General features: G+C 42.5%; 1 protein-coding gene across 8 annotated transcripts in view; it reads right to left on the reverse strand.

Moving 5' to 3' along the window:
• caskin1 (CASK interacting protein 1) overlaps positions 1-21,151 on the reverse strand; it is a 598,608-nt gene that overhangs the window by 99,627 nt on the left and 477,830 nt on the right. For all 8 annotated transcript variants that reach the window (XM_048551877.2, XM_048551875.2, XM_048551876.2 and 5 more), the window contains exons 7-9: positions 8,369-8,477; positions 4,847-4,955; positions 3,880-3,974 (exon numbers count right to left, since the gene is read on the reverse strand). In XM_048551877.2, the coding sequence (XP_048407834.2) occupies positions 3,880-3,974; positions 4,847-4,955; positions 8,369-8,477 (313 nt within the window). The remainder of the gene's footprint in view (positions 1-3,879; positions 3,975-4,846; positions 4,956-8,368; positions 8,478-21,151) is intronic.

The following is a 21,151-nucleotide window of genomic DNA, read 5'->3' on the forward strand; positions in this document are numbered from 1 at the left end:
TTACTAGCACTGGATATTTTTCTCCTTTCTACCCCAGCCCCACTAGGGGTTTACATGGCTAGAAAGGAAGTGTCTCATGATGAGCTTACAGCTATCCTGAGGTGTGGGGTAGGGCTCGGTAGCCAAGTGGGCACTGTCTTGTTGTTAATGGCAGAGGTTTGTATGAGGTCTGAAAGTGCTCTGAGCCACATCAAACCCAGTGAATCCAGGCTTGGTCACCAGGAAGAAACACGGGGCTGGATTTTCATAGAGCTCCAAAGAATTCAAAATGATGGGAAAATCCAGATGCAGAAGTCTCATTTCCAACAGACCCAAGTTAAACAGATAGAGGAAAGTGACAAAGTAGGAGCCACACAGGAGAGAATCTGGAACTCTGCAAGGCCATTTTCTTTGATTCAAGGGCATTAACCTGCAGAGCGAGAGTCACAAATTATTGGTGTAGATCTAAATGCCCTTGAAGGGCAGGTAAGGTCTGAAAACCAGTCACTGTCTGAATTTTTGTTGAATCCCCTACCCTTTAAACTTAGAAAAGAAATGGGCTGCAGCTGTCACTGAGAGAAAAAAAATCTGTTGGATTGTTTTGATTTATGGGCCATACATTATAAGTTAGCGACATCTAGTCATGCACTTTTAGAGTTAGAGTCCTTTGTTGACATTTTCCCAAAGGGCTATTATTATCATTGTGAATGCTCAAGTCAATTTCAAAAGCTAAAAATACATCAAACGGGGGGGGGCGGGCGGGGTTTGACTTCATACCTTGCCATTTTAAGAGGCTATTAAATGAAAGCTGGCTTTGAGATAGTAGGAACTGCTGATGCTGGAGTCTGAGATAACAAAGTGTGGAGCTGGATGAACACAGCAGGCCAGGCAGCATCAGAGGAGCAGGAAAGCTGATGTTTCGGTTATGGACCCTTCTTCAGAGATGGGTTAGGTGAAGGGGGGAAGGGGGCTCAGAAATAAACAGAGAGGGAAAGGGAGGCTTGGAGACCGCTTTGTGGAACACCTATGCTTGCTTCGTGACAAATGACAACACCTCCCAGTCACAAGCCACTTCAACACTTCCTCCCACTCCTTGGACGACATGTCCATCCTCAGCCTCCTACAGTGGCACAACGATGCCATCCGAAGGCTGGAGCAACAGCACCTCATATTCTGCCTGGGAACCCTGTAGCCCAATGGTCTTAATGTGGACTTTACAACCCTCAAAATCTCCCCATCCCTGAACTCATCCCAAGACCAGCCTCCTTCACCCTGCCTCCTTGGTCTGTCCATCTTTTCTCACACCCATCCACTCCTCCCACCTCACTGACCAACCCCACCCCCACTTCCTATCTACTAGCCTCATCCCTGCCTTGTTGGCCTGTCTGTCTTCCCTCCCACCTACCCGCTCTTCCCTCCTCACTGACCAAACCACATCCTAACTCCCTACTTACACTCACCTTGACTAGCCTCATCCCTGCCTCCTTGACCTGTCCGTCTTCTCTCCTACTTATCTGCTCCTCTATCTATTGACCCGAAACGTCAGCTTTCCTGCTCCTCTGATGCTGCCTGGCCTGCTGTGTTCATCCAGCTCCACACCTTGTTATAGCTGGCTTTGATATGGGATTAGAGAACGTTTGTTTTTCTTTATGAGGAATTAATTATTTAAGGAGAAATAAAAGCTTTGATTGGATTTTGTAAATGGGAGTTTTTCACTGTTAAGTATGAACAAGTGAGAGGTAAGAACATAAGAAATAGAAATAGACATAGGCCATTTAGCCATTCTATATGACTGTGGCTCAACATTCAACATTTCATGAATCTATTAACCTCCTCTTTAAATGCTTTCACTGATCTAGCCTTCACTAGTCCCTAAAGTAGAGAATTCCAGACATTTACTACCATTTGACAAAAAAAATCACTCTGCATCTCTGTGTTAAACCAATACCCCATATCTTGTAACAATATCCCCTAGTTAACAATTCTCCCCACAAGTGTCAACATCTTCTCAACATCTATCCTCCCAAGACCCCTGGAAATCTTGTAGCTTTTGATATGATCACCCCCATCATTCTACTGAACTCGAACGAATAAGGGCCTAACTTGGTTTAGCCATTCTTGATAGGACAACCCTTTCAAGCCAGGAATTAATCTAGTTAATCTATTTTTAATCACATCCAGTGGCATTCTTTCTTTATAATGGGGTCCAAAATTGTACACAGTACTCCAGTTGCAGCCTTGCCAACAACTTATACAGTTGTAACAAAACTTGACTCTTTTAAACTCCAAAACCCTAGTAGTAAGGGTCAAAACTCCATTTATCTTTTTAATTACTTGCTGCACCTGCATGCCACCACTTATGTGTTTCTTGCACAAGAATACCCAGAATCCTATGCTTTTGGAGTCTTTCTGCATGTAAACCATAATCTGGCTTTCAGTTCTTCCTTCCAGAGCGCATGGCCTGACACTTGCCTCCATTAATGTCAAAATTTGCCCACTTACTCCTTATGACTTCATCAATGACATGCCCTCCCATCTACTTCTGTATCAGCAGCAAATTTAGATACCTTACACCCTGACCCTCCTCTAAGTTATTAGTACAGGCAGAACACAATTGAGGCCCTAGGACTGATTCTTAAATTGTTTGTTTTTCATCTACACATAGTTACTGTGGTATCCCTGTGGTTGTTGCCAACTGAGTGGTTGTGGAATTTGCATGAAATATTGAGGGATCATAGGCATTGGTTGGTGATGAGTTGGCATGGGGGATCTGAGAGGCTGTGGGGCTTGAGTGGTAGGATGTGAGGGTTGCATGAAGACCTACCAGCTGCTGATACAACTGCGGTGATGTCCCAGAGAACAGAGGTGCATCTTCTCACCAGCTCAACCTGCACACGGCCAGCCCCATGGCTGCCTTTGTTCTGCTTCCAGGATTAGATGGCTCAACTCCAACCCATATCTACCTCAGGGTACAGTTTAACCGAGGCATGCCTACCGAATAGGGAGACTTCCTGGCTTGAGCCATCTTTTGCAGCAACAAACCCTTCATTTCTTGTACTAGCCATGATTGAGGCCTTCCACATTGCATGGTCTCTTTCCTGATATTGGGGAAGTTCTCGAGCAGAAACGTGGTGTAGTCATCAACGCAACTGACCCGTGCCTCACGATGGGACATCAGGGAAACTGCAACACTCTCTGCCTCAATGAGGAGGGAGTTGGAGAGAGCCTCCAACATTATAAACTGCATTGCAGACCTCCTTTCTACTCCAACCATTTCAGGTTTGTTCATTGTGATGGCCAGTCGAAGGGTAAAGGGCTGCAGTGAGGCTGCACTACGAACGATAAAGTTCACATTAACCAGGAAGCAGTTGTTAAACAACAAAGGAATGAGGTTACCAAGGAAGGCCTTGATTTGAAAGACTTGGAAGTTCACACCATTCATGAGGTAGCCTTTGATTTCAACACTTCCGCGAGGTAGGATAGGGGAAAGGGTGCATTGGCAATAAGAGACTAGACAGTGAGTGAGAGAGAGGAAAATATAGAGCATCAATAGAATCAGCAAAGGCGGGAGAGGCAAGGTAGGCAGGAGAAGGAGACAGAAGAGAGAAGAGAGTCTGAGGGCTAAGTGCAAGAGAAGGGCTGCCTATCATGGAAATGTGCTTTATATTATATAACCCACACTTTCCATTTCGCGTTTACAGAGGTCTTGCAGTACACAATATGGCAATACTTGAAACTGTTTGTTGAAAATCCATACTGTTCCAAGATTAATTTGGAGAATCTCTAATACACTTCTCATTTTTTTTGAGTCAATCTGACATGTAAATGTGAACATGTCAATCATAAATAGTCTCCAGCAAAATCACAGGAAATGAAAGTTAATTAAAACATGACACTTACTGTAATAACATCCCCTGTTTTGACATTAAGGCTGGTCAGGTCATAATTGTTACAGTAGTCCTTCACAGCCCTGACCTGCAGGGCAGCAGAAGCATCTGAAAAAGCATGAAAAGGAACCATTATTCATAGGGGTGCTGGGAACTGCCGATGCTGGAGAAACTGAGATAACAAGGTGTGGAGCTGGATGAACACAGCAGGCCAAGCAGCATCAGAGGAGCAGGAAAGCTGACGAAAGGTCTAGACCCGAAACATCAGCTTCCCTGCTCCTCTGATACTGCTTGGCCTGCTGTGTTTGTTCAGCTCTACACCTTGTATTCTCATTATTTGTAGGGATTGGATTTGGGGGGCCGGTGAAAAGGGTTGTCAGGCATTGTGTTAGGCTGCAGCAGCACAGGCCACTTTCAATTGTTTCTCTTGAAATATTTGTGATGGGAAATGGCTGACTATTGGGTATCATTATTTCAGGTAAGGGAGAGTTGCTTAACTTTCCAATTGGAGTGGGAATTCAGGGTACTATGAATTGACGTGTTGAGTAGCCAACGATGGGAGTATGGGGGGTCAAAGCAGTTGGCTTTGAGCTGCCTCAGTTACGCTGTCAGTGGTGCCAGCTTTTGGATGAGACAATACTTATGGGGTCCGTGCCAACCAGACATCCCCAATCTGGCCTAGTCCCATTTGTCAGTATTTGGCCCAGGTCCCTCTCAACCTTTCCTATTCATCTCCCCATCCAGATGGCTTTCAAACATTGCAATTGGACCAAGCTTTCCTCTGGCAGCTCATTTCATACTTGTTATGCAAGTTTGCTGCTGCATTTCCCAGATTACAACACTTCAGAAGTATTTTGTTGACTGTTCACTTGGTCTTGGGGTCATGAAAGGTGCTGTGTAAATACTGTCACTTCCTTCTTTACTGTAGGTGTATACTCCAATATGAAGCAGTCTGAAACACTTTTATACTTTAGACTTACCTCTGAGCATTTGCTTAATCTCTTTACTAGCTTGTGTTGCTGTGAATTGATGAACAATGTCCAGGGCCGTCTGATTGTAAGTGTTCTTGATGTGTGCATTAATCCCGCTCTGAAACACAATTCAATTCATCAACTTTAAGAGTGTAAAATGTACAGTTCTTTTCAAGTCTTTCTTCCTACAAATGATAATTCTGCAGATTTCAAGTGAATCAAAGAGATCGAGTGAATAAAAGCAACAGATTAATTGAAGTTTGCAATTGGGATCACTTCATGCTTGAGTTGAGAAGTATTGAAAAATAGCAATGTCAGAAAAGAGAAAGAATATTTTTGAGGCAGCCCAATTTTATCTTCAAGTCGCTGTACAATGATATCAAGGGAGGTCTTGACATTATTTAATTTTTTTGAGAGTGAGTTGATAATCAGGTTTTCCATCAATTTTGTTTTAATTTCCTTTGAAATCTAACGTGTCTCACATGGATTTAAGTTATGTTACACAATATTGACAAGTTATTTGTACCTAAGAGCTCAGTCTGCTTTTTACGGAAGACAGTCTGGTTCACTTAAGGGCGTTAACATTAATATTAAAAAGCAGAGAGGCATTACAAACAAAGATGTTAGCTTGTTGGTTTCTGCTATCACTCAATACCAGTAAAAGCACTCCAAAGATGTAAATGCAAAATAAACCCACTTTTTGCTGCCTAATTCTTCCTGAACAAGGTAGCTGGTCAATCTGAGAAAGATTTTGAATGCAGCAGTCACTCATTTTGGGTGGAAGACGTGATCATTCAAGCTTCAAATGTGACAATTTAATTTAATGACAGAGGCATCATGGGCTTGAAAACGAAAGCAGAAGTTGCTGGAAAAGTTCAGCAGGACTGGAACCATCTGTGGTGAGAAATCAAACTTAACATCTCCAGTCCAGTGACTTTTCTTCAGAACTGATGGTAACTCAGAAAAAGGCTGCTTTTTGTGCAGAAGATAGAGTGGGAGAAGGGGGTAAGGAGTAAACAATAGCTGGAGATGGAACCAAAGAGAGAGAGAACAGTTGGACAGACAAACAGTCTTGCTGGGAGAATGAATGGCTACTAATGGGGCCTATTAATGGCTAACAATGGGTTGTGTGCAATAGCAGACCATGTGATAACAAAGCCTGGTATGTGGGTGTTGGGCTAAGGACATTGGAGGAGGTGTCTAAAATTGTTGAACTTGATATTGAGTCCAGAAGGCTGTAGAGTTCCCAAGTGGGAATTGAGGTGTCGCTCTTCCAACTTATGCTGAGTCTCGCTGGAGCACTGCAGCAAGCCAGAGAATACAGATAACAAAGTGTAGCTGGATGAAAACAGCAGGCCAAACAGCATCTTAGCAGCACAAAAGCTGATGTTTCGGGCCTAGACCCTTAGGCCCAAAACGTCAGCTTTTATGCTCCTAAGATGTTGCATGGCCTGCTGTGTTCATCCAGCTCTACACTTTGTTATCTCGGATTCTCCAACATCTGCAGTTCCCCTTATCTCAGAGAATACAGATGTTGACCAGAGAACACAGTGGCGTGTTCAATAGTTGAGCTCAATCCAGCAGTGGTCCCTCTACAGTTTGATAGAGCCTTACTGACTGCTACCTGTCCATCCAAAGAATGTTGAGGCCAAATTTCAAACCCAATTCCACCTGAGCACTCATTGCGCACTGCTCTGTGGTCACCAGGCACTGCATATACTCACTGAAACATAGCAATTCTTCCAAATATTTTGCTAAGGGAACAATTTAAATGCCAAAGTTTGGCCATATTACAAAAACATATTAAACATACTGTAAACATATTATAAAGATTGTTACCAAAATATTTCAATGTTTGCGTTATATTTCCCACATCCAGAAATTATCCATATTTCTCTAAAGAGCAGAAAGGCTGTTTTTATAGAATCACTAAATAATCTGCAATTGTTGTGCAATGGAATGTAGGCAGCAGATGTGAGTTTTCCAGATTCATTCCTTCAGGTTGTGAATTGATGTTGGAGCGTCTAAAACAATTGTCCCATTTCTCCTTGAGAGCTTTTCCTTACTTTTTCTTTATGCCACTTTCACTATCTCATTTCAATCTTTCTCCATCTCTATTTCTTTTCCTCTCAGTGTGTAATTTGAGTTTGAACTCTCAATCTCTAATTCCTTCTCCAAATCCATCCTTCCTCTGTTTCGATAGAGTCACAGAGTCATATAGCACAGAGACAGACCCTTCGGTCCAGCTTGTCCATGCCGAACAACTTTCCCAAAGGTTTTGGAGTAGATCTGTAGCTCGGGCTTTGGGTGTTGAGGTTGGTTGTCTCGCCAAGCTGGTTTGTTGTTCCGCAGACGTTTCATTACCATGCCTGGTAACATCCTCAGTGCAGCCTCTGATGAAGTGTCGGTGTGTTTCCCTCCTGGTTTTTAAACTCTGGAGTCTGTTGCGATGGATTGCCTCACTTCTGGGTTTCCTCCGTAGTGGAATGTATATGGTGTCGAGTTCAATGTGCTTATTTAGCAGCATGCTTCGTGGAGTGCCTTGCTTCCAGGAGTGCTTGTGCCTGTCTCTGCCAGCCTGTCCCAGGATCCTGGTGTCCCAGTTGAAATCGTGGTTCTCCTTGTCCATGTGGACTGAGATGACTGAGTATTGATCATGTCTTTCTGTACCCAGTTGGTGCTCATGTACTCTTGTTGTTAGTTTCCTTCCTGTTTGTCCGATGTAGTGTTTCTCGCAGTCTCTGCAGGGGATCGTGTAGGTGACATTGGTCCTGTCCATGGCGGGGAGTGGGTCTTTAGTTCAGATGGGCACTTGTCATAGGGTTGATGTGGGCTTGTGTGGCACAAACCTCATCAGAGGGTGCGCTCAGGAGGTTACCAAGCACGGTAATGAAACATCTGCGGAACAACAAACCAGCTCGGACAGCCAACCAGCCTCAAGTTTCCCAAACCAAATGAGTGCCATTTGCCTGCATTTGTCCCTTATCCCTCTAAACCTTTCCTATTCATGTATCTGTCCAAATGTTTTTAAAATGTTGTAACTGTACCTGCAATTCCTCTGGCAACTCATTCCACATGCTCTGTGTGAAAAAAATGCCCCTCAGACCCCTTTTAAATATTTCTCCTCTCAGTTCCAAAAATATGGCCCTTAGTTTTGAACTCCCTCACCCTGAGGAAAAGACCTTTGCTATTCACCTTATTTATGGCCCTCACAATTTTATAACCCTCCATAAGCTCACCTGACAAACTGATATGCTCAAGGGAAAAAAGTCTCGGCCTATCCAGCCTCTCCTTAAGACTCAAACCCTCTAGTCCTGTAAATATTTTCTGCGCCCTTTCCAATTTAATAATGTCCTTCCAGTAGCAGGAGACCAGATTTGAACACCGTACTCCAAAAGTGGCCTTACCAACGTCCTGTACAGCCTCAACACAGTGGCCAGAAGAAAAATTAAGACCCTACATGTAGGCAAGCAAGTCCATCTTACACGGCTAAATCTTGGTCCAAAATGTTTCTCTCAGAATAATCCTTACTTCCAGTAGCAAGCGAACCACATCAGTCTTCCCACAGAGCGCAGCTTCATGTAAAGCTGTTCCAGCCTTTGTCTGACGATTGATATCAATTCCAGCCTGGAGCAGAAGCCTGTAAAATACAAAAGGAAAATGCTAAGGGAAGGAAAACAAGTTAAAGAAATAAAATGGTAAATAGCATTTTATAGTCACAATGAATTTTGATTCCACCATTTTGATTTAATATATACGCATTTTAAAAAGTCAAACGAAAGCTCATGCAGCGTTTTGAAAAGGAATGTGTAAAGCTATAAAAATGTTTTTGATTTCTTCCAGGGGAAAAGGGGAGATTAGCTTTACAGTAATAACCTGAAAGGAAATCTTATCCACTCACAGTTCCCTTACAGTCAGTACTTAGCTCACACCAATCCCTCACAAATGTGTCAAATATACATGAAAGCACTGAGGCATCCTGCGGCCAAACTGTTAACAGCTGGAAGCTAGGAATGATTGACACCAGCTGACAATAGATTTTATATATAAAAGCACTTACTAGGTCACAGTCACACAGACCACCTTGCCCACTCCTTCAACAATACTTGTTTTAAGAACTTCTCACAACTCAGAGGCAAGAAAGTGAAGCTGCAGTGCACTCCTCCACCTTCATGTCCCATTGATGGACTCTCGTTGGAGTGGTTTCGGGCGAGCAGTCTCAAAACCTGGCCCATGCTGGAGCGTTTTGAGTTCAAATCACACCTCAGGGCTTGAGCTGAGAAAGTAAGCTGACCCACTTGTATGATCAGAGGCCTTTCTTTTAGAGCTACCCTTCCCAACCTCTCAGGTGGATGTGGAAGATCTCTTGGCAGTATTTTGGACAAGAGCAAGGTATTTTCATATCCTGGCCATCATTTATCACTCAGTTGTTATGACTAAGGAGCACACTGTTGCTTGAGTTCACAATTCTACAGGTCACAACCACAAATAAAAATACGTTTCCTTATCTATATTAGATATTAAATTTTTTAAAAGAAATCTATCTACCAGGTTTCTAATACACGCAATAATTGGTTTATTATCACACAACATTTTTCCTTGAAGATGCAATTGCTGGCAAACCTACAGTAAGTAATATAAAAATATAAATGATCTGCCTCTAAATATTCCTAAAAAGACACGAAAATATACACACGAGTACTTGTACACACATGCACACAAACACACATGTGCATACAAACACGCACACACTTTAGGGAAAGAGAGGGGAAGAAAAGGATTTTCATGCAGAGATTGGCTTTCTGGAAACAAAACTCTTGGGCCCATGTTTTAGTCTTGAAGGCAAAAAAAAATGTTGAATGTTCTAAAGTCTGGCACTCACAAGTTTGGCCTGATTACGACTCATGCATGGTTGTCTCTGGAGTCTTTCACACACCTGACTTCAGGACTATTTTCTTTTCAATAATTGGGAAGTACTAACTAGGTAGCCCTGCCTTACAGGCTCCATGTCCTCAGTTAAAGACCAAATACAAAAACACTCACTATCTACTCACTGTTCTAAAAGGCCCAGCAGGGATCCACACTAAAGCAAGCAGTTATCACTTGTTGAAAATAAATCTCCAATATCAAAAATGATCTTTCAACATTCTCTTTTAAAGAAACCATTTCAGGTATTGCCACAAAACTTGAAATAAAGCTATTTTTTCACAGTCCTTCAAACCCTTTTAGAAATATTAAATTTATTTGCCTTCTTAACAAAATCAACATCACGAGAAACAAGATTAACTGATAATTATAACACTGCTGTTTGTGGGAGATTGCTTGCCATATTACAACAGGGACTATACTTCAAAAATACTTCACTGACTGGAAAGCATTTTGGACATCTGGTGGTCATGACAGGTACCACTGATATGCAAGTCTTCCGATTCATCCAGAGATAGATTCCAATCCCACCAAACCAGTTTGAAGAATTAATTCAGTTTTGAAAGTCTGAAAATATACTGACATCACTTAGGTTTCCGTTCTTCAACCTCCCGAACTACTTAACTCTCCAGCCTAGTCACTATGATCGTATGTCATGAGCAGATAGAATGTACTGCATAATAGGTTGCTAACAGGGGAGCTAGTGAGACTGCAGTTGAGTTCAACAGATGCACTACTATTGTGATGACACTGTGACTTTAAGAAGTTATTTTGTTTTTTATTGAAGTGTGGTTGTAAACCAGAGCCAACAGGGTAAACAGCTTGGTAAGCCCTGGGGTTTTCTTTAAAACAGCCTGACTGAGTGTGGCCAGCCTTCAAAGACCAGGATTTTAGATTTAGCTTTAAGTAGAAGTTTCTGGGGGTCTTAACAGAATAGGAAGCTTCAGTGAATGTCTCCTGGCTGCTACTCTCTCTGAATCCTCTTGATGTTTTTCCTTCCTGGATTGGAGATCTGCATGTGAGAATCTGTGTCCGAATTTTCCTTTTTGCCAAGGGCTGTGTTTATGAGATATTACTATAATGGAAGAGTACATTAGTCATAGTTACCATAGCTACAGGTCAATCAAGCTTTCTAACAAAGTTGTTATTCTAAATTCATCTTTCTTTGGTTATATTTTAACTAGAGTGTTGAAATAAATTGTGTTTTGCTTAACATTGAGTAGTTTGACCTGTTGCATTGTATCTGGAACAAACGGTTTACATTTGCCTATAAAATAAGAAAACCTAAGGGTCTCGGCTACTTTCTTAAAATATTTTGAGGTGGTCTGGTCTGGTCCATAACACCATAAAGCAGACATCAACCAGACAAAAAAAATGTCTGAACACTGTCACCACCCTGATTTCAGTGGATGAAGATAAGGTTTGCTTAGTTACATTGTTGAAGGTAATAAACATGACCATTAACTGCCTGTCTTGCCAGTGGGGCCCACAACCTCACGGGCTGGAATCTTCCCAACATTTACTGATAGCTGATGGGACAAAATCCCATCTCCAGTGGTCACTCAGCTTAGGCTTTGCGGCATAAATGAGTTTTGAGCTCACAGAATAACATGGTACAAGGCAGCTGGATTTAGGCTAATGCCACAATTTTCACCAAAACCAGTCACTTTAATTCTTCTACCAGTGGATAAACTTTCCCTTCTTCTTTAGCTGCTTGCTAAATTCTCTAAATTCTCTTTTACTGTCTGTTACATGTCAAAATCTCCCCATCATTGGATAATATAGCCTTCACATATAGTCTTTGAGAAGGTTTGCAAAAACTGCAACTTATCCATTTAGTCATGCTCTAGTCTCTCTTTTTCTGGGTTTCTCTGTCCAGGTTTTGCAGTAGATGTATTGCTTTTCCCTTTATTTCTTGTGAATTGTCCTGATAAGTGCAAAAGAAGCAGCTTTGACAATGTACGTCCTTTCTCAGTGATACTGCAAACTGTTCTGTTCTATCAAGCTACTATTCTTCTAGAGGTTTGTGAGGAATTGCAGACCTAAAACAGACCAGAGTCTGCACTGTCAGCTCACAGAGAACAGCTTCTAACCTCTAATTCCCCTGTCAAGGACATTGAGAGAGTGACTTCCGGTGCCAAAATGTGGAGACCGTTTGAGATTCAGACAGACTTCTTAGTCCACTTATCCCCTCCTCTGCACAGTCTGGGTCGAGATCTGAATCTCAACAATATTTCACTTCAGTTATATGATAGATTCGGTGGGGGGAGGGGAGCAAAAATATTTCTTCCATTGAACCTTGTTCCTTACTGTAATGAAGAATCTTAATCCAATTGCCATGAAGAAGACCTTTCAACTCATGTGGAAATGCAAAACTTTTAAATCCAACAGGGAATTCGGGGGAAACTTCTTTATTCAGCAAGTGGTCAGAATATGGAGCTCACTACCACAAAGGGCAGCTGAGGTAAATAATGTGGATGTATCTAAAGGGCCTACTATACAAGAATTCAAGGGAAGAGAAGGTTATGTGATAGTATGAGATTAAGTGGGATATGAGGAGGCTAGTTTGGGATAAGATCTGGCAATAGACCACTATGGCCCAATGGCTTGGATCTGTCCTGAAAATACTATGACAGAAAGGTAAAGGCCAGGGCTGTGTAGTCAAGGCTTTCATAGTAGACAACGTTTATACATATTCTGACCCCTTATAATTTTCTAGAGACTGACAACAAATATATATTCAGACTGGCAGTTAATTTTTCGAATTCAACAAAACAACTTTGTTCTCATCTGTGTGATGGAACTATACAACATGTTGTGTGGGCGCGCTAAGCTGGACTTTACATGCCCTGCCTTGGATGCCCTTGTGTTATGATTGGGCAAATGAAACACAAAGGGTGCGAAAATTGGCAGCCAGCCCATCACTTCTCAATAAGCAACTGTGGGTCAACTGAAGCCATTACCAAATCAATTGACTCCAATAATATGCTGCCCATACTGTAACACTGGTTGGAGTGGGTAGATCCTCTCTTAAGCAAGGTGTTTTCCAACCCCAAGGGAATGGCGCATGCCCTTTTGATGGCGATGCCTCACTTGCATAATCAGCACCCCCGTCCCTTTCCCTGTGCTTCCCAATCCTTCTTTGTCTCTGACTGTCCTCACGCCATGATCCATCTTTTCTTCATCCTTGAGGTGGCTTGCAGTCCCAGCAATGCGCATTCCAGAGATCCAGCACTGCTGGGAGCGTACAGCTGAAGGCAAGGCTTACTCCCACTGAGGGCTACATGTCCCATTCTCTCTCACTTACAATTTTCACAATGTGTTAATAAAATTCCCAATTCCATAGTCTGAATGGTTCAGTGAAACTAGCCTTGTGAATTCACCTTGGCCAGTCACATGCATGCCAACCTTTTATCGAAGTTATCGAATTTCACTTTACTTCCCTTGTAAGTCAATCCTCTTTAAATGAACAGTTAACCTGCAAACTACAATTCAGAGCCAAGATGATCCTTCCCTTCCCACTAATTAGTAAGATTGTTCAATTCCTTTCATAATCTCTCACTTTGTCATGCACTTCTAAGTAATCAAATCTTTCAGAGCATTTGAAAGCTTTCAGAAACGCCACAGATTCAGCTTGGTAAGCAGAGATAACACGATGCAGAGCTGGATGCTCTCCAGCATCTGCAGCTCCTAGTCTCTCTGAAACGGCTTGGTAAACAGCCTGCTGCCACCTTGTGCCGAGGGTTTTAACTACAGCTGTCCCTCCAGCTTTCTGCAAGCAGGTATTCCCTGAAACAATAACCCATTGGGAGTTGATTTGGTGGAAGCCAGGGCTTTGATATTGAGGGGCTGAATAGCCTCCTGCTCCTAATGTAATATGAACTCATCCTTATCTTTGCTGAACAGCCTCATTCCTCCTGAAAACGTAATTTAATTTTTACAGCAAGTTAAATTCCTCTGTTCTGCAATGAGATTTCAATAATTTGTGGTACGGTAATTATTTTTGAAGCTTGTTTACAGTACTTTCAGCAACTGCCTTAACTATGCACGGGTGTTTCAATCTTTATTTCACCTTCAGTAAGATTTTACCTTCTGTAAGGAGGAGATTGATATTTAATTAGTAATGGGTTGAAGGATTATGGGCAGCAGTTAGGAAGATGGAGTTGTGGCCGAGATGAGGTCAGCTACAATTGTACTGAATGGTGGAACTGGCTTGAAGGATTAGATTTCCTAGTCCTCTCTAGGTCTTACATTCCTATCAAAAAAAGTGAAGACATGCAGTTCCTACTGAGAATTCTACAACTGTAGATGATGCTGAAATTGAAATTACCAGCAAGAGAGTGTAAATCTGCATTATCGATCTCACTGGATCTTTGTTGGCAGCTTTGTTTTCCCAAGATCAGCAGTGAGCGAGGCCACTTTACTGCAGCCTGGAAAATCAGGGCCAATATTATCACAGAAAGAGCTGAACTACACAATTCAGCTCATGTGTCTGATCCTATCTGTGGTAATAAGCAGTCGACATCCTATCGTTTCCACCATCCTCCAGAACAAGATGCTTATTGGAAATCCATCATGACAACTCTTACAGGATCTTGACTTCAGGCTCTGCTTATGACATTGCCATGGAAATTCAGGTATTTCAATGACATTGAAAAGCACCAGTATTTCACAAGAGAAAACAACAATTTTTATCATTACCACCAAAATCGTGATTATTCTGTGGTCTATTTACAATGCTACGTTGGAATGAAATGACTTATCCTGTCATCTTTTTATCAGTCTACCTAATGAGTTCCTGGTCAATTTCACTCCAAATCACTGAGGTCCACTATCACACTAGCTCTTATCAGGGTCACAAACGATATTCTGGGTGACTTATCCTTCCTCATCTCTCTTAACCTGTTTGCAGCCATTGATGTGTTTGACCACATCATCTTTCTCCAACTCCTCTCCATTATTGTCCAAGTGGGTGGGATTGCTTTCAACTGGATCTATTTCCATCGGCCAGAGCTGGAAAACACACAAACTGGCTTCTCTTCCTGCTCACTCCATCACAGATGGCAGCTCCTGCATGGTCGGTAGTGTTTGGGCTTCTGAGCCCATCTGCTTCAGGCTGGTCACATCCTTCTCTCTCTCCTTTTTTGTCTTTTTATTTTCTCTTTTGTTTTACTTTTTCTTCATCTCCTGGCATCATGGAAGAGATGGAGTGTTGTCAGCGAGCTGAAAGTTGCAGTGGTGGAACTGCCCAGAGTGGCTGTAGTAGGCCTGCAAGATGGACACCTGAATGGGGCCTCCTTGAGGCTTGGGGAACCTTGCAGAGACCCTGCAGAAGCCCTGGAGCTGTCCTTGAAGACCCCTTGTGCTGAGGATGAGCTCTATTTATGTAATTTCTTTTTCCCTCTTTTCGTAACTCGGAATGGTACTAGATTGTGTGGCAACAAAACATTTTTCTTTGTATCTTTATAGATATATGTGACAATAACTCACTTACTCACTCACTCACTCAGTCACTCACTTTTGGTGCACCCCAAGAATCCGTCCTTAGCCTCCACCTATTTCTCATTGAAACGCTGTCCCTTGGTGATATCAGCCAACAGTGCACCAGTCTTCACAACAACACTGCCAAGACAGATAGATTCTTGATAAGTAGGAGAATAAATCATTACAAAGATAGGGCGGCCAAGTGGATGTGAGGAGTGTTGAAACAGGCATGATCCTATCGAATGGTGGAGTAGGCTCAAGGGGCCGAATGGCCTATTGCTGGTCCTATTTCTTATGGTCTTAACACCAAGCTTCACATCATCATCACCTCTTTCAACCCTTCCACGGTCTAAGCACTGTTTGTCATCCAGCACAGAATGACCAAAAGTTGGTTTCAATTAAATATCGAGAACATCGAAGCCCTTGCCTTTGGTCTCCACCAAAAACTGTGCACCCTTAGTCATCCACTCCACCCTTCTCTCTGGCGACTATGTGAGTCTGTCACTGACTGTTTGCGACCTCGGTAACATTGTAGAACAAGATGAGCTTCCAACCCCAAAATCTCGCCATCACAAAGACTGCCTACCTCAACCACTGAAACACTGCAAGACTTTGCCACTGGCTTGGCTCATCAGAGCTCTTGCAGTGCAGTGTTTGTGTCCTTGCCTCTGAGCTAGGAGGGCTGGGTTCAAGTCCAATCTTCTCCAGAGATATATGACAATATTTCTGAACAGGATGATTAGCAAATATCAACTGATTCAGTTCCTCTGCACGTTGTTCTCAAATTAATCCATGACTTCCTCCCTCCCGAACTCTGCAATCCCCTCCAGCCCAACAACCCTTCAACATTCCTGCATTCCACTTCTGATGTCTTGGGCATCACTGATTTTAACTGGCCCAAATTTGGTGGTGTGCCTCTGTTGACTAAGCCCTAAGCTCTGGAATCCCCTTCACAAACCTCTCTACCTCGTTTTCTTTCCTTAATATACCAGTTAATAATTATCTTGTTGACTAGGTTTCTGGTTCATCTACCTTACTACCTTGTTAGGTGGTTTTTGTTTCATAGTGCTCTGGTGAAGCAACTTCGGATGTTTTTGAAATAACTCCACAGAGGCTTGGATCCCAGCACCTGTATTAACAGGTGAAGGGTCCTTGGCACTGGTGCAGCTCCCTCAGAGCGAACAGGATGTCTGACACTCCTGTTCTTATCTGTCAGACAGGGCTTCCAGATTGGAGCAGATTTATAGCCCCAATCAGGGAACTCATATTCTATGACACCTACTTGGCTGATCTGATTACAATCACTACAGTTTTATAATCATAGAATCTCTACAGTGTGGAAGCAAGCCCTTCAGCCCAACAAGTCCACACTAACACGTGCAGCATCCCACCTAGACCCATTCCCCTTATAGCCCTCCTCAGCTACACATCCCTGAACACTATGGGCAATTTAGCATGGCAAATCCACCTAACCTGCACATCTTTGGACTGTGGGAGGAAACCAGAGCACCTGGAGGAAGCCCACGCAGACACAGGAAGAATATGCAAACTCCATACAGACAGTTACCCGAGGCTGGAATTGAACCCAGGTCCCTGGTACTGTGAGGCAGTAATGCTAGCTACTGAGCCACCGTGCCACCCCAGATGTTAAAGGTACATCATTAAAACTAGCGGGTGGTGTTGAATCCGATCTGACAGGGGATGAAACCATTTGCAGAAACATTTCCACTTGAAGTAATTGAGTTAAATTTGATCAACATGGGATTTAAGAAAATAGTAAAAAGAAAGAGGGGCAGACTACATTGATGTGCTGTTGGCAGCATTCCTATACCCTGCTCTCTGCTCTGTGGCAATGCTGCGACTGTAATATCTCTCCTTTAATTTGATTAGTATCTTTCTTATCTTCGACTTGTATTAGTCCAACAGAGCTCAAAACAAGAACATTGGCATTTTGCCAAGAGGAGATATTAACAAAGTAACCCTTGCAAGAATCCCAGCCAACATGGAACCAATCATTTGTCAATTACTCAGTCAATATTTCTTCGACTCAGAGCACATTTCACTTAAAGGTGTATCTGTTTTTTTTATCAGGGCATTAAGTTCAACTGTGAGTTTTAAATTGCAAGTTAGAACAAAACTATCCAAAAGAATGTGTTGTTGAAAAGTTGTTTCTGAAAGTACTTATCATCACATCCAGGCCCATGGTCAATCGCAGCAGAAATAGGCTGTGTGTGTGTGTGTGTGTGAATTGTATGCATGTGAGGTCTGTAATGTGTTTTTATACATGTCAGTGAGACAGGTGTTTGTGAGAGGGTGCTTATGTTTGTGAGTGTGTGCCCATGTTTGAGTGTTGAGTTGGATATGTGAAGGTTATGTATGACATGTATATGAGCGAGATGTATACCTGAGAGATGTTTGTGTGCTGTGTTTGTATGTGTGTAAAAAGTATACATGTTTGATGTTTTCTTGTCAGGTGTACAGGAATAAGGTGTTTAACAGGTTCTGTGTGTATGTACATTTATGCATAGAGTTCCATGTATGTGACCACGATGCATCATGCTGATGTTGAACACAAATTTTCAAAATTTGATGATTTGGGGGGGATCTCATTTCATGAGTGGCACCGAATATTTTATAGCTAGGAACATAATATAGTTGTACAGTGATTATGATACTTGGCTAGTAATTCAGAGAACATCAATCCAAATCTTGTCGTAACACCCTTTGGCCCTCCAGATCTTTTCTCCCAATCACCTCCATCTGAATCAATCCCACTTGTAAATTCCCTTCTTGCCTGTATTCACATACCTTCTGACTTTCCCCTTTCTGATGCTGAAAGGTCGATCTGTACCTCCCAAAGGACTCAACTTTATCCCCGCTACTTCTGCTTGAATTAATTTTGAGGCCGGCATGACGTTGAGCTCTTGTACTGTCAGCTTTACTTTTGTTCTCACCTCTTTGACTAACAGTCCTCGACAAACCAGCAGACATGCTCTACCTGGCTTCGATGTTATCTCTCCACTTAGACCCCTCCATCTGGTCTCGAATCCACTCTTGATCTTTTTACTGAAACCCATCACCATCTCCTAATTAACTCTAACCCATCTTCCTCTGCACTTGCTTCACTTCATTTCTGTCAGGCCTAAACCTGACATTGTCATAAACCAGTTGTTGGAGATGGTGTTGGAGACAGGGCGGGTGGGAAGGTGCTGTTGTCATCTAACCTGCCGCTTTTGACTTTTGCAGAGACTGAGTGCGAACTCTCAGACACTTCTTTCTACTTTCTTCACTATGAAGAGTCATAGAGATACACAGCACTGAAACAGGCCCTTCGATCCAACTCATCCATGCTGACCAGATATCCTAAATTTATGTAGTCCCATTTGCTAGCGTTTGGCCCATATCCCTCTAAATCCTTCCTATTCACATTACCCATCCAGATTCCTTTTAAATGCTGATATTGTATCAGCCTCCACCACTTCCTCTGGCAGCTCATTCTGTACACGCACCACCCTCTGTGTGAAAATTTTGTCCCTTTTCAAATCTTTCTCCTCTCATCTTAAACCTATGCTTTCCAGTTTTGGACTCCCCTACCCTGGGAAATAAACCTTGACTCTTCACCCTATCCACGCCCCTCATGATTTTATAAACCTCTGTAAGGTCACCCCTCAGCCTCGGACATTCCAGGGAAAATAGCTCCAGTCTATTCAGCCTCTCCCTATGGCTCAAACCCTCTAACCCTGGCAACATCCTCATAAATCTTTTCCAGATCTTTTTAAGTTTAACAACATCTTTCGTATAGCATTCTGTTGCAAAAATGTCAACATTGATAACAGTGACCATAACGCTGGGAATTCATCAAGGAACCTTATGACTTTAGTTACCGACCCCAGCCCATAAGTTACAAAAATAGAAATTGCTGGAAAATCTCAGCTGGTCTGGCAGTTATCAGTGGAGAGAAATCAGAGTTAACGTTTTGAGTCAAAGATAACAAGGTGTAGAGCTGGATGAACAAGGCACGCAAAGCAGCGTCAGAGGAGCAGGAAAGCTGACATTTCGTGCCTAGACCCTTCTTCAGAATGGACTCCAGTCTACATTCCCAATTTGGCCCCAACCGTGACAACGTTTTGAGTCAACTGATCCCGCAAGAATTCCCTGAAGAATTTTGTTGAAATGCTAACTCTGCTTTCTCTCCACTGATAACAGCCAGACTGCTGAGCTTATTCAGCAATTTCTATTTTAGTTTCTTATTTACAGCATCCGCAGTTCTTTCAGTTTTTACTGGCCTGTAAGCAATTGGTTTAGTTCAATTGGCTGGACGGCTGATGTCTGATACAGAGTGATACCAACAGCATGGGTTCAATTCCTGCACTTCACAATCTCTCCCCTTGCCTGAGGCACTGTGGCCCTCATGTTAAACCACCACCAGTCATCTCTCTCTAATGAGAGACTATCCCTATATTCTATTAAGTCTATGTCAACTTTACCTTTAGATATAGCTCCACTCCATTATATTTGACTTTCAACCACTCTCCAAAGAGACCTAGCAAGCCTCTGTGCAAACTATTCCACTGAATGCAGACTGCAACAGCTCAAGGAACACCACTATCATCTTCTCAAGAGCAACTAGTGATGGACGATAAATTCCAGCCTCACCAGTGGATAAATTAGAAAGATACAGAACAATTTTTCCTGTTTCTTTAAAGGTTATGTTTGCTTCTCTCTCAGCCAAGCCTCATTTAGTAGAGTTAGCAACAGCTGAGCACTCACATATTAGAAAGTCACCATGACCTTGCAGATTGGCAGTGCTGTGATATCCCAGATCCACGCCATATAATGGAATTAATATCGGGACCACAGCACCATCATGTTCCTCCTGTTGGTTCTGTTTATACTATCGTCTGGAACAGCGTCTTTATTGAGCAGTTTGTCAGACATTAAATAAACATTTCTTATGCTACACAGTGGTTGCAATGTGGAACTCACTCCCAGAAGAAACAGTTGAAATGAATAGCTTTGATGCATTTGAGGAGAACTAAGGCAAACCCAAGAAAAAAGAACGAATCTATGGAAAGAATGAGAGGGGGAATGTGAGAGATTAAAATCAGGGCGTGGCTTGTGTGGAGCATAAACACCCATATACGGCAGATGGGCTGAATAGCCTGTTACTGTGCTGTAAATACTGTGCAATAGAATATAAGAAGCTTGTTCAGTAATAAAACATTAATCAGATTCCTGGAGGCTACCACACCCTATGACAGATTCTTGGAGACCTCAGTCAGACGCTCACAAACGTCTGTGATCCCTGAAGAATTTTGTCACATCCCAGGACTTCTGACTGTCTGTAAAGGCCCTTCTGGCTTTTCCAGCGACTATTTTAATCAAAGATTGCACCTTGAAAGTCTGTGCTTTTGAGTTGCTATATGTCAACAAGAGGCCTATACTTGTCAAAACTAGCATTCATAGCCCTGGTATCGCATGCTCTATACACGTAACCTCCCCCAACCATTCAAGCTCTTTGTGCTCCTCTGTTCCTAGACTCTCGTGCATTCGCTACTTCTTTTGCGCTACTTGTTCGTTCAACTGCAAAGACTCTGAGCTCTGGAATTCTTTGCCTAAACTACTAAACCATGCCTCTTCCCTTAGCATCCTCCTTAGAACCTACCTCTTTGATCGACCTCTTTAGGTTCCCTATCTTAGTGGGTTGTGTTTTGGTCTGGTGGTAAGCTTTCATCTGAAAATACTCCTGTGAAGTAGCAAAAAGGAGAGGCGATAAAATACAAACTGCTGCACTTTCTAGAAAAATTTTGCACTCAAATTTCTGAAGGATTTCTTTTTGCTAGTCCATCTGCTTGAAGCATCCTGTGATAATGGGAACTGCAGATGCTGGGGAATCCAAGATAA

Source organism: Stegostoma tigrinum, chromosome 23 (assembly GCF_030684315.1).
Source record: "Stegostoma tigrinum isolate sSteTig4 chromosome 23, sSteTig4.hap1, whole genome shotgun sequence".
Taxonomy (NCBI): Eukaryota; Metazoa; Chordata; class Chondrichthyes; order Orectolobiformes; family Stegostomatidae; genus Stegostoma; species Stegostoma tigrinum.